The following is a 21,170-nucleotide window of genomic DNA, read 5'->3' on the forward strand; positions in this document are numbered from 1 at the left end:
ATGAATATAGGCTCTGCATGTGGGCTGGAGAAACACCTCTGTCAGCAGAGGGGGAGGAAGAGAAAGGGTTTGGGGTCGTGTAGCTGGCCAGGTGGGAGGCAGCAGGGGGAGATGTGATTATGAAACAGAAGGTTCACTGCCTCCTAATATGACACTGAAATACCAAGAAAAACTAATCATATTGCATGTGTGATTCCCTCTGTCTCGACTGTTATTATCTAGTTTATCATCAGACTGGAAGGAAAATAAAATGATCATCCCGCTCTCTGTGTCACACACAAGTAGCAGCATCTATTTTGGTTATAACCATGATACCATGAGAGAAGTGAGGAGAGGATGTTTTTTCTCTTCTTTTTTGCTAGAAGAGGAAAAAAAAAGAAGAGAGGCGCTTAATACACATCAGGAAGGAGAGATTCAGCAAGAGACTCCAGCAGAAGCAGAGCAGAATTGTCTCGCCACGGGAGAAGGAAAACCAAGAAACATGAGTGACTGAAAAAGGTGTAAAACGAGCAGAAAATACAGACTGTGCTGGTCGTCCATGTGAGCAGCAGTTTCAGCTCGACAATGAGTCAGTGTGGCTCTTAAAGTACATCAGATTTCACATTAAAATGTCATTGTGCACTTAGCTTTGCTGACGCACATCACAGTCAGCTGAAGCAATATGAAAATCTGTTCACACACACACACCGAATAAGAAACACATTGCATTAGTCCAATGTGTCAACTCTGGTGTTGGGAGGGATACTTTTAAAAAGTATTCAGTTACAGAACAGATTACATGTCCTAAAATGGCATTTGTAATGTATTCTATTACATTACTCAATCTGAGAAACATATTCTGAATACTTGCTTCATACTTACACAGTGAATTGCATTTTAAGTGACTGAATGCAGTGCCTTTAATAAAAAATGTCCACATTGTTACAGCTGCCTGCATTCACAATGTCAAAATAATGAAATGCAACCATGAAACCAAGTTTGAATACATGAAACAGAGGTTCTTCATGTTACAATGTATAAAACTAGCTGACTGCAAGCTACATGTTTCTACCTAAATGCTAATCAGCCTCAGTTTCTGATAGAGTTAGCTAGCAGCTAATGGTTCCGTCATTCTAATGTACCGGCATCATGTCCTCTCTGTCACCCACAGCATGCAGCTTTCTGTCCAGTTTCCTGACATGACCCAAGAACTCTAGCTTTGATCAAAGATTTTGTATTGACGTTAAGAGCTCTCACTCCAATGACTATTCACCGTCATACACATGTACATAAGCACACAATGAGACAAGCGATCAGGAGAAGGTCAGACAGCTGTTGGATGGACAACCATAAAACCTGATACAACCATTCATGTCCCCATCAGGATGCGTTCTAGTTTGCTTTGTGTGTTTCTGTTCTGATATCAACAAAAAATAATGATGAATTTTCAGCAATATTAATTGACAGAATACTTATGAAGAATAACTGCATCACAGCAGCTCAACAAGGCCGTCCGTTTTTACAGCATCAGTTGTGAATAAGGAATGTGTGTTTTCCATTTCTCTGGTATCCCAAACTATGCAAGACTGACTGTGCGCCTGTGGTGGTTCTAACTCTGCCATTCAGAGTTACACTCTAAAAATTTAGGACCAGCTACAGAAGCCATGGTTGCTAGGTGACAATAGCGGCGCTTCATAATAGCTGGTGAAATAAATATAAAATTTGCTGTTCCAAGCCTCCAGGATATATTACCAGATAGCATAGTAATAAAAAAATATTTCGTGCACTCATTATCTATCTATAACATTTCATTTATGTGAAATGTACAATGTGGATACAGAGACTTCAGTGACAGCGTGCAGACAGGAATAACCTTCCTGTAATGGATGACCCTGACATTTACATCAACCATATGTATTTCCTTCATTCATCAGGCCGTCGCACACTGTGCATTGATTTGAGTCTCAAAGGAAATGACTTGTGGAAGAATTTGTATCTTAAGCGCAGCTCTGCTCTGTGTGTCATCTGTGTGCTCCGGCCAGTTAAAGGGCTCATCTGAAGCCCGCTGCTGCAAGTAGATCAATGCTTTTTCAGGTAGGTGGGAGGTAGAGAATCAGGGAGAGGAAAAGGGATCGAGGGGTGTTACTACAATGAGTAACATCCCCCTTGTGAGAGAAGGAGTCTAAATCAGTGCCCTAACATAAATGAGAGAGAAAGAGGTGTGAGAGAACAGAGGAGGGGGGGCAGAAAGGCAGGAGCAAAGATGGATTGTAGTATCCAGCATAGATTGAACAAAAGCATGTGTGTGTGTCTGAAATGGGCAGAGAAACTGATAGATGAGGCAGAAGCTGAAGAGGTAAAGATGGGACTGAAGAGTAATGGAGACAGAAAGCAGAAAATTGTGGAAAAATGGACAAACAAGTGTAAGAGGCTTCACCGTGAGAGGACAGATTGGTGAAGGGGGACAGCTCTCGACACCTTAAAGGTCCTCCGACTTCTATTAGAGTCTCTATCTAGGGCCAGGCTTTTTGCTTTTCGGACAAATTGTTCTTTATTTCTTCAATTTCTTTGTAATGATGGAGTCATTTTTCTTCCGTTTGTTCAGTGGTATCTGTCGCTATCATCAGACGGGTTGATGCCATCACACATTAGGTGGCATATTAAAGAATGACTTTTGTTCTCTTTTGGCTTTCCATTAAGAGCTGAACTCTCGCTCATTACTGAGTCATTGCAGCATTAAACATTAATGTTATAATTAAACAGCGATAGGTGCGAGCAGGCGGGTCAGTCCTGGCTGGGACAGTGTGACCTCATCTGATTGAATCACTAAATTAATTCATGAATCTTTCCTTTTGTGATACATAAGAGGGAAAAAACAGGTTATTGTTTCAGCACGAGCCTTCAAAGTAGCCTGAGTGCTTCTTCACATATAGTTTCTTAGACTTCTCTGCAGGGATGAACACCATTTTTACCCATAATGTTCTCTCATTGGAAGATTCAGGGCCAGTTTCATGGGATACGAGCAGATTTTAAGAAACAGTATAATAATATTCTGACACACAGATCCCAAGTTACAACGTTTGTGCCATCAGAATAAATGAATGATGCTAAGCAAAGCCTACAGAAAGTTTCACAGAAGAGAAGACACACTGCCTCAGTCCAGTTGTTTTGGTCCACATTTCTTTACTGTATCCACAGTGGAATCCAATGATTCAATTCAGAACAAGTTCCTCAAAATGCTCCTCTGTGTTGGAAATGCAGTTTCCCCCCCTGTCTTTTCACTAGAGGATGAATGCCCTCCTGCTCTCCTGTCAGACTGAACACATTATTTTGTTTTAGGAAGAGTGGTGAGGAGCCTGCTGTGCTGAACTTTTTACCCCGAGAGAATCACATTGGAAAGAATAAAACAAGAGGAAACAGAAAAGGCGAACAGCCTTACTTTCATCTGGGTTAGGTGAGGCGAGGATTGCGCTGTGCTTCCTCTTCACCTCCTCAACTTTCTCTGCCAGAGACTCGATAAAACCGCGGATCTCCTCCACCTGTCAAGACAAAGAGAGAGAGACCAAAAGGTGCTTTATAGATGTGCTCTGCATCGAGGCAGGAAGCATCAGTGATTAGCCTGACTGATGTTGACAGAAACAGAACTGAAGATGTAATTATCATATTAGAGGCAGAATGAAAGCAGACTGGGGCTGGTTTTGTGTGGAAGAACACACAGATATGAGAACATTTCCAGTCATTATTTCTGTTTGGCAGGATTTTACATTTTGACTCAGATGAGCTCTGCTGCCCCTTCATACACAAAGCACAAGGAATAAACTAATATTTTCTTGAAGCATATCTTTAAATAAATTAAACCTTCACTTCCTCCTTTGAACTCTGCATCATCTGCCTGGAAGATCCAGGTGTGGCATTCTAACCAATTACCTCCCTCCCACTCCCTGCTGCCACCTTTCCAGCTGTGCTGCCTCTGGCTCATGATAACAGCTGGACAAGCAGCAGGTCACATCTGTCGGCAACTTCATCCATCTCCGCTTTCATCTCAGCCTGTCATGCTGCTGATCAGTTGCTCCTCCTTTACACCTGCTCTGCTTACAGGTCGGCCTGCTCTCCATTCATTTCCCTCAAACGTATCTCTGTTTTGTTCTTCTCCATTGGCCGTCCACCTTCCATTCCAGAGGTCTGCTACATTCCTGAGCTATCCTCCACTCAGCCCAGGTCATTATTCTCTAATTATCTCTTTAATTAGCTGCTGATTGGATCTGTTTTTTTAATAACAACATAATTGGCTCTGAAAGACCACTGGGGAGAGACCAACGCCACAGAATGCACACTGAGGTGAAGACGGAGTTAAATAAGTGTACGGTAGAGATCACAGAGTTAAAATGTAAGAAAGAGATGAAGGAAAGTGAAAGACTGACAGGATGAAACCACTTTAGGCTGTCTCGGTTTAGAAATCATGTGTTGGTGAGTCACAGTGTGTGTATGTGTGTGTGTGTGTGTCTCAGCTCCCATAAGACATCAGGCAAATTTTATTGGAGTGGGAGAAAAACCAATATCAGACACCGCTGAGAGGATCACATACATGCAACAAACAATAAACCAACACGCACTTACAGGACTGAAGCAGACATGCTGCACATTTGTCATTACTCTCTGTAACAACTCCCACTGCTGGTAATACAGCCAGTAATGTGCAGGTTTTCAGGCACTGTCATCTAATTCAAGCTATTTCGGTCTTATTTGTAACTGCTGAGAAGACTCATTAGAGGGCTGGAGGCCACAGTGAGTCCTTTCTTGCTTTCGCTCGCTTCATTCTTGCATCATCAGGTGCTGGATTTTTTTGGGGGGGATGAAATGAACTGAGCTACAAGCTGTAACAAAAGTACAGACACATTTAATTGTGGTTACATGAACTTCACCCTTTATAAATTACTTTAGATGAGGCCTTTGTATTGCCTGAATACTTTGTCTCGCTGCTTGACCTTTATTCACCCTTTTGGCACCTGTATTTAAAGGTTAAGTTTAAGGAGCAGTTTGCATCAAAACCACTAAAATGATCTGAATGGGTTATTATGGCTCAGATCTCTGTTAGCTGGACTGTACCCTCATGTAGCACTCCTTTGTAGCATAGGGTGGTCTAGTGGGTCAGTGCAGTGTCTAGTCTGCCCTCAGGCCAACACAAGCAGATGTTACTAGTCTGTGTCTAGTACAAAAACCTGTACTAAATGTTGAAGCAAGAAACATGCTGGAATAAAATAATTACCCAGACTGCAGAAGAAGTTGTGGAAGTAAAGAGAATACTGCATCTTTGTTTTCAGGACAGCTCCATTCATCCACAACAGCTCATTTTGTGCAGCAGACATTCATCTCTGTGCAGTGTTTAGACCAGTATGACTCCATAAATCATGTTCCTGCTCTGTATGAAGACTTAAATGAAGAATAAAATGTAATTATGAATATAATGTGATTATACCGTAATATACTTTGTTGATAAAAGTGCATATGCAGGCACGGAGAGCCGGTTTCAGGACAAACAGTGCACCTTGCATGCACACTTTTACAAGCACCATTTACTGCACCAGGCAATCACAGCAGAAAGCTTGCATTATTAAGAATTTAATTTTGGTATGAAGATAAACATTGGCCATTTTAATAAGATGTAATTCAAACTTTTCAAAAATGTGTTTCTGTACTGTGCATATACAGCACGCCCTTATCACAGGCTTACAGGACAAAGATAGTTTATACAATCCTGATCATGGATGAAGCTTTGTGATGAATTTTCAATGAAAGAAAAACAGGAATAATGAATATTATTCACACTATTTACATAATAAGCTGTGCATAACTCTGGATGATCTCAAGAATCTTAATTATGCATATGAGATTTGAAGTGAAATAAAAACAGACTAAATAGTTCTAAGACAGAAGATAATTCAGGAGTGAATGACCTGATGAAAGACCACATATGGGCATATATCATGATTGATAACAGGTTAAAAATATATGGCAGAGAGGCTGGCTGACAGATGGCCATGCCTTGTTAAAAAGATTTAATTATTGTGCTTCTTTATGGGATCTTTTGACCATGATAAGATGCAGTCTTGTCTTTTACAGACAGACACATGCGCACAGGTGGACACCAGGCAATGCAAACCAGACACAGCAGCAACATGTGTGTTTACACAAATGCCACAAACGCATCATAAAATCAATATCCACACTGTGAGGGTCATGTTTGTGGTGTGAGTGAAAGACAGAGGGCCGCCGTGGTCTCTCCGGATCACCACTGAAAGCTTAATTAACGCACTCAGCCAGGGTGAGAGCCTGATTGCTCCTGCTCTCCCTCTGCTCCCCTCACTATCTACATCTCCCTCTATAACACATTATTACATCAATCCTCCTCTCTGGTCCTGCTGTCTAACTTCTCCACATCATTTCAAAGATATGGCTCCCTGGATTCTAACTTGGATTTAAACTGTTCTGTGTAGATCCATCTGTCTACACTCTTCACTCACTTTCTCACTTGAGACGGACGTAACAGACTAAAAATTACAAGCAGATAAAGAGAGGTACGAGGTTTCTGTATCGTGGATACAGACAGTCTGTCAGAGGCATGAAGAAGCGGCAGAAGTGAAATGAGAGGAGACAAATGTGAGAGAAATGACTGCAGGCTCCCTCAGAGCTAAAACACCCCATAATTATAGTTTTTGTGCACTCGTATGGTGAATTATCCCTGTTGCTGCTGAAGCACCATAAAGAAAAGTGAGGTGTTTTGCAGATATGGGTGTAGGTTATAGTCACCTGTAGTCAATTCTTAGATTTTACTTTTTTCATTTACATATAAATGAAAAAACGTGGACACCCACATCCTCATTCAACCTTAGGTGTAACCTTGGAATAAACCGAGGGAGCAGTGTTAGACAAACACGTGAGCAAGATTAGACATTACCCTTCAGGTGGCAGCCAGTGACGCCATGAATGAGTCACTAATGGTCAGAGAGTGCATTAAAATGATGATGCCAATCAGCTAATGCAGAAGACAAGCTTTTGATATGATTTAGTTTAAAGCCCTAATAAAAAAAAAAAGAAAATACAGCATGCACATCAGCAACAGAGATGTGGCTCTCAGAGTAAGGAACGACTGTAAAAATTGAATGTAAAGCCCTAAAGTAGAAGGATGTGCATGTCCCTGTTGCTATCAGGGTGTGGTGCTTCGCCTTACAGCATGATGAAGAAGAGGGAGATCTTGGAGATGACCCTGCACAGGTGATCACTGACTTAATATGGGCCTAATGTAATGGTACAATGTGAGTTAGTTATTGAAAACAAACTCCTAATGACCAAGGTGTCAGCTGAACAGCCCCGGGCCTGATGAGAAATCAGCACAATATGTCACACATTCAGCCATTTTCAGGCAGATCCTGACAGATTTTTGTAAAAATGTGTCATCGTGGATGAGACTCGGATCCATCACTTCCAATCAGAGATAAAAGAACAATGGGAGGAGCAGAAACGAGCCTGCAGCTTCCTGGAAAGTTAAAATTGACTCCTCCATGTGCAGACAGGTTTATAATAGTAAGGATTCTTCCTTCCTTTTCAGCCTTGCCAGACAAAGGTGTCAGGAGGATATTTTGGCTGCTTTGCTTATCCTGGTTCAAACTCCAGATCCAGGAACACACACACACACACACACACACACACACACACACACACACACGACTAAAAGTTTATAAGGTTACCTGAAGGGTTAGTCATAGAAGAATGATCACAAACACATAAATGTTTGCATTTGTTCCTCGCTTGCATGAGACTCCCTCACAAACATTGAGCAGAAGGTTCAGTTCACAAGATTTAAATTTACATGACGTTATACTGAATGGAGAAATCTAAATGCTAATGCAGGTGGTGGGAGTTAAACAGCTGAGGAGCAGGCAGGGGTTTGTAGCTGAAAGCAGCGCTCAGAGTGAATGAATAAGCACCACATCTATTTATATGCTGCCCACTTGCTGGAATTAGAGGCTGTGGTCATGTATGATTGAACCTGTGCTCAACACGTGAGTGCAAAATTACTTCTGCGCCTATACATTGGTATTATTATAAACGGCGGGTGTGGCGGCTGGTTTTCTCCTTACGTTATCAGGACTATTTCTGAATATATATTAAATATCTATACAGGGGGCTTTGATTAATGCAGCTGCAGCTCAGTGACAGCTGATTTCACCTCTTCGGGGAGATTTGTTTGTTGTCTCGCATCGCTTTGAAAACTCACATATCAAAGTGCTCACAAATGCTGCTAAATGGCATTCAACCTGAAACGACCCACCTTTGTAGCAGCATCTGCAATGGTGATTTAAATATACTTCAAAGATAGCAAAAAAACTGATGCACGCAGGTGTTATTAAAAAAAAAAAGGAAGGTAGCAGCTTGTAAAATAAACAAAATATGGAAGCGACGGGGGCAAAGACACAATACATTTGGATTCTAAAGCACATATAAAGTCTCCCCTAGTTGCCTTCTTCTTACTTAGGAGGAATTATCCTGCTTAAACCACTCACTGTGGGAGATCTGGTCCATTAAAAAGGCATTACAGAGGCCACTTTACTCACAGCGAAAGATGTCACAGAGTAAAGTCGGCCGGGCTTCATATGACTGATGATTCACAGCAGGGCTCCATCTCTCAGGGGAGGAGACGTCAACGGAAGCTACACTGAAATGGGGCCCTCCTTCTGAGAGCACATGATGATGTTCAGTTTATGTTCCCGGCACATGTGCACAGCATGTATGGGACAACACAATCCCAGATGCACACATATACATGCAGTTTCACAAGCAGCATCCATCATGAACAAAACACATTAAATGTTGTTCTTATCCAGAGGTTGACAAGAACAATGCTGGTGTAATGTGTGGAATCAATAAAGGCCTTTTCAAATGAAATAAAACACATAACGATCCACGGCACACCAGCAACATCAATAGTTATAAATCATATCCATTCGCCCCACAGAAGGCAAACAGCACAAGATTGACTTCAGCGCTCCAAAAACCAATGAGATTAAATTACATATCCGAACAGGATTGATACTGAGTGAGATTGTAGAGCAGAATATGACCTGGAGTTTAATTTGGGAAGGTGAGTTATTTAGCCTACTGTGAGGCTCTTACACCTGTGTGAATGAGAAAAGAAAGAAAAAAAAACAGCAGCTGAAGAAAAGTATAGGTGGTGAGAAACCAACCTGATCAAAGAATTCATCCATGAAGCCTTTCTCCATCCCCACGGCGACTTCATCCTCCTCCTCCGTCGTCTCCTTCCCCTGGACAAAACACAAAAAATACACATTAACACACTACTGTCAACAGATGCAATGGTGATGTGTATTAACGGCAACACTGCTGGTGAGTGGACTGCACCCTGTCAGGTTGTGTTTGCATATTTCAAGGTTAAATGGAACAGTATCAACACTCGCTCCCCACCTCTCCACCCATCAACTGATTAGAAACAAGGAGCACTTAACGACACTTGTAATTAGAACCACAGGTCGAGTGATTAGCAAGTTATTATTGAATTAGGACCCAGAGGGAGAGAGAACCTTGACTTCTGCACAGTTAAACCTTTTACATCTGCACCTACAGACACATTTAAGCTGAAAGGAACTGTTCAATATATGAATAGCACCACTTCTGTAGAAAACATGCTGCAGACAGCAGCAGTAGGGACGGGGAAGCGATTTAGATGCACCAGGATCTTCCCTCATGAATTCTAGCCAATTCACAAATTCATGAATTGTTTGTAAATGCAGCAGCAGCAGCAGAGTTTTAACATAAATGCCCCATTTTCAGCAAAAGGCAAGTCGACCAAGTTGTACCAAACTTTGAGATTTATCATCTTTGCGAGACTTCTTGCAATGTTTATCATACAGAGATGAAAAGACATGGAGCTTAAAAAACCTCCAGCATCAAATATTATCAAGTCAAAAATCATTTTTTGAGTCAAACGTGAATCAAATTGGACCAGCTCCAAGACAGAAAAGAAGCCCAGTTTACTATTTTACCATGGATGTCATTGATTTTTCTTTGAGGTCCAAGACACCAAAGTCTATAAATCCCTATGCTGCTGGACAAGGAGGCGACTGTGATGAAAAATTAATGTTCCAGATTTTCTAAAAATTGGTTCTATACAACCTGTCAACACTGAAAAATAAGACTAATCCTCAATAGTTGAAGCATCTCAGACCTCCCACCATCAGGCCCAGTGAATCAGTCTAAAAGACTTATTTCTAATCACATATCAGCCATTACACCGCATTAGGAAGGATCTCGTGTGGTTCGTCTCATTCATCCAGCCACTGTCAAACTAATTCAGTCCCTCATTAGCAACCTCTGAGTTCCATTTGCTTATCAGCGCCGTGAACACCCTCCTTCAGCCTCCTTCAGCCTGAAATGGCTCCTTATTATTTTTATCCACAAATATCTGAACAGCAGTGTCTGAGTTATGCATGTGACCCTTCACACACTGCTTTTATATACGCTCAAATCTCCAACCACGGTTGAAATATCAGTGAAGTCTTGTTTGTTTAAACTGCAGGGATTTCCATGACAGTGCTGGACTGTGTGTGTGTGTGTGTGTGTGTGTGTGTTGGGGGGGGGGGGTGCTGTGCTGGTGCTGAAGCCCACAGATGACATGACAGTAAAACAACAGCACTAACAATCAGCTATAAAAATAAGACAACACCATTTCCTGAGAGCACCCACACTCTTTAAAGCATTAGCTCCAATAAATATTTAAAGACCCACAGATGTATCAGCATATTATTTTTATATGTATGGACTGTCAGCCAGGTTCATTCAGACAATGACACTAATGTGAATGCATTAAGGGCTCCAGGAAGCAGGAAAGAGAGGAGACATTCAAATTCATTCAGAGAACGAGACCTCAAGGCTCTGTCTGTTTAATATATAACAATACCGCAGCAGAATGCATACATGTCTAACTCATGTGTCACTGTACATCAGCACATCACCTTTGCGTTTCTGCTCTCATGGCTGAATTCCACTGAACTGCCTCAGTTTCAAGCTCACACCTGAATAGATAATGACAACGTCAAACATCTGATGTGAAAATCGTCCAACTCGGGTGTAACACCAACAGCAGCAGCAGCACAAAGGTCACTTTCAATGAGTCACACTAAAGTCCATCCATTTTTCTTAACTTAGCTTTTTCCTGCACAGTCACAGGCTGGCTGGAGACTAACCCAGCTGTCAATGAGCGAAAGGCCGGGTACATCCTGGACAGGGTCTCCAATCTAACACAGAGAGACAGACATACACACTTACACTTACAACTACGGACTTAGAGTCCCCAATTAACATGATGCTAATTTGTTTGCCTCAATCTTCTTATTTTAGTTTCTGAAGGTTTTGATAAGCCTAAACAATAAAATATTTTTAAGATTTGTTTTTTGAGCTTTTGGTCATGATTTGCATCATTATGTTTCCAGATGTGGTTACAAGACCAGACTCACATTACGCTACAAGGCAATGCATTCAAAACAGATATTTGTAAACATTTAACAAAGAAGTGGGTTGTTCAAACCATTTTTGACAACATCTGTGATAATTGTATCATAAAACTGCTACCAATCAATCCAAAAGATCCAAAAAATGAATGTGCCCAACGTTTGAATTACTATAAAGCTAAATCACTGAAGGATAAAAATGATTTTTACAGGACTCCGATTAAAGGAAAACGGAGATACTCTGTGGATATCGTTCACTGTGATATGCTGAAACGGGAAGAGAGGAGGCTTACAAGGAAATGAAGAGTGGAAGAGGAACTAGTTCCTGAGAAAAATGTCTGAGGACACATTTTAGAAAGAGGCAGTTGGCACAAATCTAAGTGAGAGGAATGCTGAGCCACTGTGATCATGCTAATATTATCTAAACCCACTCAAGCTATATTTAAACCAACAAAAAAACTGCATTGTTTGTTGTTCTCTGTTTTAAGGGTTTATAGTTTATAAGTCATCACACAACACTTGGAAACAAAAATAATTCTGCCCAAACATTAAATGTCTCAAGATCCTTCATTTGAGAGCTTTAACATGCAGCCGGTTTGATATATTATCATCTTCTCGGTTTGTTATAAAACTACAGTAAGTAAGAGTTGATTGGTGCTGGCGTGGTACCACTATGTCACTGGGGAACTGCAGACTTTCAGAAGCAGAGGGGAGAATAGAGGCGGCAGCAGCAGGAGGCAGAGGAGGAGGAGGAGGACAAGCGTGGAATCAGAATAGACTCTGAGAGCACCAGCAGTGTGTTCAGCCTCCACAGAGAGATGCTGTATCTCCTGCAGAGAGGCAGGGGGCTTTGGTCGGGTTTTACTTTGAGTGGTCAGGAGGGAGGAGGACTGAGTGGTGCACCCCGAACCTCCACCTCCCACCCAGATCTGAAGCTCCTACTGTGCTGGCAGAGTCCTTTAGTGCTGCTCTCATGACTCAGCCACACAGACTTGACTGTACACACAAAAACAGAGGTCACTGGTGATAACACAAAAGGAGTCCATTTTAAAAAAGCCTTTTCTGCATAAACCCCTCATATTTTACACATGTCCAGCAGCCTGAGTATATATGACCTTTTTTTAAGCAGTCATCGCCCTCTTAAACTGCCAGAAATGTATCTCGCTAAAAATATTCTTGGGAAAAGCGGTAGCAATGTGAAGGTGTCACATCAAAAGAACAGGATGGGTATGCTCGGACTTATGTCCCCTTTCTGAAATCTTCTTGAGATGTCAAAAGAGGTAGAGCCCCTGCAATATTGTGACCCTTTTTCCCTGATACTCCACCAGCAGCAGCAGCCATCCCTTTGCACCCCAGCTTGCAGAGATTGTGCTTTTATGTCCTGCTGGAAAGTGGTGGATCCAAGTCTCTTTACAAAATGCTGAGAAAAGGTTTAGAGCCGACACCCTACCCCTAAGGTATCAGAGGACTGCACACTGGGTGTCTATCATCACATACAATGCTTTCCATTACACAAACACATTGATCAATCACCTCCCAATGCACTGGTAATATACAACAGACAGTCAGAATAAGGTCCGTACACAAGCCGATCCCCTCTTCAGTGCACTCTGCCTCTGGGGTTTACACACTCACTGTGAAAACACCCCAACAGTGGTGAAGTGGCCTGATTATGCTGTTTATTAGATTAGAGAGTTGTTCTGGGCCCCATGCCAGCAGGAAGTCTTTCTCTGTAAAGTGTCTGCACACTCAGTGTACACAGGAGGAGGAGAAAATACAGTCCGAGAGCGAGGAAGTGAGAGATAAAACAGACAGAGAACTGTCGGCTGCTGGAATCATGGTTTATATCTGCAGCAAGAGGGAGAGAGAAACAAGGCTACACAACATGTGAAAGTGGACCGAGACATCGGCTGTGCGTGCTGAAGGAGTCAGGTTAAGTGGAGAGATGGTTTCAAGTCTGTATATGCACTCAGACTCTTATCAAGGTTTTAAGAGAAAATATAGAGGACAGCAGTGAGAGACGGTTCAAGTAGAGATGGAAACCCATGTGGGCAGCACTTTATTGTCCTTTTGTGTTTCTATATTAAAGCAGACCTGTTTCCTGCATCTTTGTATTACACAGCCAATTCAAGCAGCTCCTGACGATCCCATTAGAAATGACTCATAAATCTGTGTCAGCTGCACAAGGAATACTGAGAGCATAACCTGATTTATTATCACAGTGCAGCCAGGTAACATTCTAACTAAGGCAGTTAAAACAGAAACAAACACTGTCGATGATTTCCTGCCCTGGCTGCAAAGCTGCAAACTCAGAATGTGAATCTCCTCACCATAAACATGATGAGGACAGAAGACATCACTCACATGATGACACATAACACAGCATATGTCACACTAAGTCCCTAACCTTCACCTGCTTTTTCCATTATTACATCATTATCATCACATCCTCACACGAAGGTTTTACATGCACTTACTCACGTGACCACAGGAGGGCGTGCACAGCTATGAAAACATCGAAAACCTGAATATTCAAAATTTAAAAAAAATAAGATGCTTCACATCATCAAAGCTCACAATTAAAACCAATCGTTCAATTGACTGAAAAGATACAAACCAAGTTTACCGACTCCACCAATTTCAATTCAATAGAAGAAGTGGCGGAGCTTGATCAAAAAGCAAGAAAGAATCTGCATCCTAAGTTGAGTGAAAGTTAAAACATAATTAAATTAAAAATTTAATTATGTTTTAAATTAAACTTAACAAATGCGCCAACCCAAGAAATAATCATGCAATGTTACAAAATAATAAACAACTGACCCAAGTCCTTCTTTTACTGGCAGACAGCATGTTTTTCTAACTAATGCCTTGACTGGAACTGACTTTTGTGCCTGCAGCATATTTATTTCCTGTGAAATAGTCGAGTAATTTAATATATTTTGTACAGAGTGACATCTTTTTTTGTGACAGCTGCACAAGCAGTTGTTTTTTAACGCCTACCATTAACCAGTTGTGTTGTAATGCTCCAACTGTGAGTGGACAGAAGTGAGTCACAGGAGTATCTGGGTGCCACAAAAGACTCACAGGTGCAAGTCGTCTGCTGTCGGTTGGAGCCATCCACCACCTGTTAGTGCTTTGTGGTTTTATACCGCAGCAGGGAGAAAAATTGACAATTTGTGCATGCACAGAAACTACCATGGAAATGGTAGGACACTGTGTTGTATCTGCAGGACGGAGGTAAGGTGGGTGACATGAACCTTTACACAGGATGTTGTCTGGATGTTGTCCGTGCCTTCCGTTTCTCCAATGATCAAACCCTCAGGACAGACACCACCTACATGCTCATCATCAGTCTATATGCGTGGAGCAACAGCTGCCAGCAACATTAGGAAATGAAAGTGAAGCCTGAAGTAGACACTCATGAGCTACGAGTTTGTTACGAGAGCACAGGTTTAATTGAATTACCAGTAACCAGAACTACCAGAGCACGAGCCAGAAGTCAATTCACAGATTCAAAACAATATTTAATCATGTTGCCAATTTCAGAGGAGGATGACCAAGCTGACAAAGCAAAAAGCAAACATCAACAAACAGGCCTCAGCGAGTGACGGCCCTGCTGGTTGGCTGACGGAGTGACTGTCAGAGTGAATGACTTGCTGATGGAAAAGGAGGACACAGTGTAGGACTATCGAGACAGGATAATTACACGACCAGAGAACAGCGTGGGGGTGATGAGAGGACACAGGAAGTGATAGACTGAGCCAGGAAAAGACCAGTCAACTGTAAAACCCATTCAGTTCCTTTTCACATTACTGTTATCTTCTCTCTCACAACACCAGGAGGAAAGACAATCTGCAAGTCTCCATCTTTCAGGCTACAGACTAATAGCTGGTGTGAATATCAGCAGATGCAGTCAGCTGGAAAAACAAAACAATGTAGTCCATTTCTTCATGGGCACTCCTGCTGGTAACATGCTAATACAGCCCAGTGCTTTTAATCTAACATATGTAATGCATGTAATGCTACAGTTTCATGTAAGCAGCACTGAACACAGCTCTGACCCAAACAAACAAACAAGACAACAGAAAAACTCAACTTTCTGGGTAAAAAAACTCACACATTTCACTACCATTCACATCTATGGATAAAACTGAGACATCCATTTTGTACATACACTCACGCCAGAAATATAATTGCTGTAGGGGGGGTGAATTGTTTTTATAACTCACTCATTTTAATCATACTAGGACTTAATATTCTGCATAATAATAGGCGTGACCAGGCGCTCCACCTCTTTATCTGTGGAGTTTTGGTGAACTGTAATGCTGCCAACATGGTGAAGGCTGGAGCATCCTGGAGCCTCCCACAGAGACTCAAAACAACTCTTTAGAAATGGTATTCACACATTTTCCCAACACAAACAACTCATACAAAACCTTTTCAGAAAGGTCACATAATCCTAATTATCCATGAGCACTAGCACTGCCTACATGCTGAATTTTCCTTGTGGGGCAAAAATTCAGTGGCTTCTGAAGTACAGATTTTTTTTTATTGCAGTAAGAAGCAGATCTAGCGGAGGTTAACAAGATGGTTTTATCAGCCCTGTGCGCCGCGCACAGAGTTCAGCAGATACACGCAGGAGAATAATGTGGGTGGGAGATGAGATGAAGCACCGCCACCGCGCCAGCATGGAGTCAAAGTGTGTGCATGTGCAACAATTTCCTTTTCCTAACAATCCTCCTCAATGTCCTCCCCTTTAATTATTTTCCTTTTTCCTTTGTCCGTCATTCTCTCGCCTCCTTCCTGCAGACTTCACTACAGAACCATTACAGCAGCAGCAGGCCCACACAACATGGACTCGGTTACCTTTGTCTTACTCCACGTCTTCACTCAGCTCGTGTCTGTGTTGCTTCCTTATTCTGAGGAAAACAGCACCTCTCTCTACAATATTGAGGAGGATATTATTAAAAATACAAACTCTCTTTCTCACCTCTTCCTCCTTCAGTGCACATCATTCTGACCTTTAACAGTATAATCATCAAATCCTACACATTTACACACTGCATCACTATGAAAGGGTAAATAATGACTCATAATACGATAACAGCATGACTTTACACAAATCAATAACAACCAATTTCAGACCAGAATTCATATGTCTGCTGCAGACAGAGACGTCTCTCTCTGCAGGGACTCACAGGAGCTAAGTGACCTTTTAGACTAAATGGTGCATGCTTACTTCTGCTTTAGCTTGTTAGCTCATAACTAGCCGATGGGTACCAGTATGAACAAATAAATTACATGCTGTTGAGGATGTTCATAGACAAACTTGCCTGTCCTGAAGCATGCATGCGTGCAGGCAGCAGGGGGCGGTCGGCCAGGGGCTCAGTGCTGCAGGAGTTGGGGAGAAAATGTCATAAAGCTTCAATTGAACTTTAATGACAGATCACAGGCAGAGAATAGAGACGTGCTGTCACTGCTTACGCCGCAGCTTACCTCGCACTCAAGACTCTTCTTGTTGTGCCTCCTGTGGGATACGCTGAAGGTGCCTCACTCAATGACCATGAAGGATTACAACAGCACCACTGCGCCAGCAACACAATGTAATAAAAGGTGAAGGGAAGCCTTTATAATGAAAGTAACTTAATTAAAATGTAGTGTTGAAGGGATGTCAATGCTGAGCTATCAGCTACATTAGCAGTGTCTGACACATACATCAATGTTTTGATGCATCCACTGGAGACAGTGAATATTAATAAGTGTCAAATTGTGTGCTGAAATCTTCAGCGTATTGGCCCAATCGTTCATTTTAAGATTAAAAAAATGTAGTTTCATATCACTTAAGTAGAAAATTCATACCTTTGACAAACTGTGTCGATAGATTTGCCTGATTTTAGCATCTGGGTTAACATATCCACATATGAATGCTAAAAAGTGTTAATTGGTTTAAAGGGTGATATGAGGATAGTGTTAATGGTTTTACCAAAGTTATTTTGGCATTATCATCCCAGTCTTATAATCAATTCAGAAAATCCCTATGTATTCACTCTGGAGAGCAAATGGTGCCCAGTATTGCATGTTATTATCTATAAAACTGGCAGCATTGATCAGTTATAATGAAGCATTATCAGCCCACAAAGACTGACAATAGGCATGGTTAATCTCCAACAGGTATCTGATGTGGTAAAAAGTGCTGTCTGCACTGCTTCAGTCAGCTGCCAGCAGAAATAAGACGATGTGAAAGAGGAGCTCAGCACATTAAAAATTCAATTTTAGCAGCGTTAACAAAGATGACCTGAAGCTAAGTCTCCTCCAACAGATGGGGAAGGTTTGATTACAGAAGAGTGTTTTTTTTTGTTTTTTTGAGAACAGAGGAAGTAAAAAACCAACACTGACATCACAAAGCATTGATTTGCAGGAACCAATTTTCAATAGATGGTTCAATGGGCCATGTATTCACACATTTCAAAAATAACTATTAGCAGCCAGCAGATATTGGATATCATTGCAACTGTCACCTCATTTGCAAAGACAGACAAGTCCCTGGTGAGATGCCAGCTCAGTCACACTCATTTCATGGCTCATTAATGCGATTATGCAGCATCTATGTGTTAATGAATAATGCGCTGGTGACTGCGCCTTTCTGATAATACAGTACGATGACAATGCATTTTACGGCTGCTTTATTCCGTCCGCGGCTGACTTCGGTGTCATCTGAGGGTCAGAATCCAGAGAGCCGCCACAGATCTCAGAGTTTAAAGAGGCTTCGAGCTCTGTGCGAGGACAAACAGAACCTCTGACCCTCCAGGATCAGTGTTCAGTTCAAACAGCAACAAAAGCACCTCTTTTCTTGTCTCTGCTGATAGTGAAGATGTGTCAACAGTCAAGATCAGGCCAAGGGCAGGGCACAAAAACAGCAAAGACATGGACTTAAAGCAGAGGGATAATGAAGAGAATGCACACACGGCCTCTGAATCAGTGCTCCACATCCGTCCTATTAGTTAATGTGTCACTCCAACGCCAAACAGTCAGTGACAGTGAGTACCCCCAACACACACACACACACACAAAGAACACTAACACTGACAAACCTGCATGGAAAAGACAGGAGGGGTAAAGGAGAAAGAGTGTAGGGGAGGAGAGGAAGCTGTCTGATAAATCGCTGATAGGAAAAGAGCAATAATGGAGGAACTCACCGTTACAGGGAGGATGAAAGAAAAGAAGGGGATATTATTAAAGAGCCTGAGACGGGTGAAGAGGCAGATATGGTCAATCAAATCACAAGACAGATGAAAAAAAAAATGAGCCTGATAAAATGTCGGAAGAAATGAGCAGATATGAAGGCAAAATGACCCGCTACAGGTGCGGCTTTCATAATCCTGGCCCTAAATAAATAACTCACTGCTGCAAAATGATAAACAATCACATTTGATTGATTACAGTCCCCTTGGTGTGCTAAATCTGCATTAACCTCATCAGAACGTTTCCCCTCAGGTTTCCTAGCACTAAGAAGGCTGGCGAACGCACCCTTTCTGCACCATCTGTCACCAAATGACTGCTAGGCCGACTGGGAGTGATGGGACAAGGTGAAGGAGGGAGGCGAGAGCCCGCTTTGGTTATTGGGCCTGGCAGCTTTAGGCGGTGAAGCTAATGAGCTATTGGGAGAGCAGCGTCGTGTGCCGGTGTGGAGCTCATAAAAGTAGCTTTATGTGCATATGGCTGATGTTGGAGCAGCAGCCTGTTCCTCACACACACACAAATATGAGCAAAGCTCAATTTCCTGCCCAAATGACACACAAGCACAAACACATAGGTGAGTAAAGCAGGCAGTGAGACTGCACAGAAACATACACAGGAGGCACACAAGAAGCGAATTCTGCCATCTTAGTTTGATGCTCACATGATTTGTTTGTTATGGAGAGATATTCAGGGACATCAATACGGACTCTTGCCTAGCTGGAGCACAAGTTAAAGGACTTTTAACATATATACACTTGCATGTAAATGAGAAAACGGGCATCCTTCTCTGCGGCCACAGGCACCTCCTCAGTATGAGCCTGAGCTGCATGGATTAACACTGATACACAACCTGGTGGACATCAGTGTCCTGCCAATCCCGTCACTCCACAATTGGCATTAGATTCTGTTTTGAAAGTGAGGGTCCCCCTCCCAGTGACAACTCCTCTTAGAAGTCTCTAGAACTCCCAGGTCTACACTCTTGCTCCAAACACACATCAAAGGCATCATAAAATCTGACCTCTTCAGACTCCAGCCGCCACTTTCGGACCTCTTATCCACGTCCCTTCCTGGCAGGATTATGATTGTGAAGTCAGGTATCAGAGTTCACTGACATCATTTCTACCCAACCTTCATCCTCACTGGCTCCTGATCAAGTCCAGGATCGCATACCTCTTCATCTACAAACTCTTTATGTCCACGCACATGCAGTACCTGTTCCCCATCCTGGAATCTGCTGGTCACAGATATCACTCTGTTCTCCACCTCCTGCAACAGCCAAGATATGTGAGGAGGGAGCTGCTAAAAAAGGAGAAATTCCACTTCCTCAACATGCCACTGGAGGCTGGAGCTAACCCGTACAGACTCTTACGTTAAAACGATCAACTTCACAGGATGATGTGACACGCCTGCCCAAACTCTGTCCACTCCACTCCACTGATTAGCAGATGTTTGGATTAAAACAGGACGTTAGAGGGGTTCAGGTGCTGCCAAGCTGACAATGGCTGTTCAAACATGCAGCTTAAAAGACGGTCTGTACAGCTTTATTCATGCTCAACCACCACACATGCTGACTTAAGGCTGCTCTGAGTGACAGATGAGCTCCAGTCCACAACCTCAAATCTATGAGTAAAGAAAAAGCTGTGACTATCAGGCTAGCACCAGGTGACTGAATCAGTGTGTACAACTTTTGAGACACACTAAGCAGATGTGTTCTCACCATTAAACTCACAACCGTTCACCAGACTGAAGCAGAGCTGGACAGGTTTTGGTCCTGATCACTTATTAATACATCAAAATGGATTTGATTGAGCTCCTCAGCCTGAGCTTTTTTTCTTTTTGAGCCGATGGCCAGTCATAAAAATGACATCTGAAGATGTGATCTTGGGTTCTGCAAATGTGGATATATTTCAGTTTACAGCCAATAAAAACTGTCAGATTAATCACGATTGCATAATTTAGAGTTTTATATAATCACACATTCATCTTGCAGTGAGCTGTTGTAATGTGCTGTTCAGGCCCACAGAGACATGTTCAGGAGAATGTAGAAGCTGCTTTAACTGGAGGCTGTAAATGGAAAACAATTTTAATCTAGTGCTGATGGGAAATAACGGCCTGTGACTTGCAATTTACTTCAATTTTATTTGGTCGGGATTGCCTGAAATAGGTCTGGCTGGCGCTGTTCCAGCTGCCACTTCTCAGACATGAAAGATGTGATCAAAAATGATAAAAAGAAAATAGAATCAGCCGCTGACATATTATATCTGTCGAGCCCGCACAGTCAGCCTGAATATATTGGCTGCAGGTGAAGCTGCTGAGAGAGACTTGGGCTATTTCTCTCTCCGTCTCTCAACTGTACAACTGCTTCTTTCCAGAAAGGAGGCAGCATGGCAGGCTGAAGACACGCCTCTCTTTAACACACACAGCTTGGTT

The 21,170-nt window shown here is 42.2% G+C and overlaps 1 protein-coding gene across 11 annotated transcripts in view; it reads right to left on the reverse strand.

The window, feature by feature from the left end:
• stx1a (syntaxin 1A (brain)) overlaps nucleotides 1–21,170 on the reverse strand; it is a 55,552-nt gene that overhangs the window by 32,956 nt on the left and 1,426 nt on the right. For 10 of the 11 annotated variants that reach the window (XR_003671563.1, XR_003671564.1, XR_003671562.1 and 7 more), the window contains exons 2-3: nucleotides 9,222–9,299; nucleotides 3,419–3,518 (exon numbers count right to left, since the gene is read on the reverse strand). Coding sequence is in view for 6 of the 11 variants with exons in the window: in XM_028419053.1 (XP_028274854.1) it covers nucleotides 3,419–3,518; nucleotides 9,222–9,299 (178 nt within the window). In the remaining 5 variants the exon portion in view is untranslated. Of the gene's footprint in view, nucleotides 1–3,418; nucleotides 3,519–9,221; nucleotides 9,300–16,834; nucleotides 16,893–16,997; nucleotides 17,025–21,170 lie in introns of those variants that run through there. The other variant, XM_028419051.1, reaches the window with a different exon arrangement.

This window comes from Parambassis ranga, chromosome 13 (genome assembly GCF_900634625.1).
Source record: "Parambassis ranga chromosome 13, fParRan2.1, whole genome shotgun sequence".
Taxonomy (NCBI): domain Eukaryota; kingdom Metazoa; phylum Chordata; class Actinopteri; family Ambassidae; genus Parambassis; species Parambassis ranga.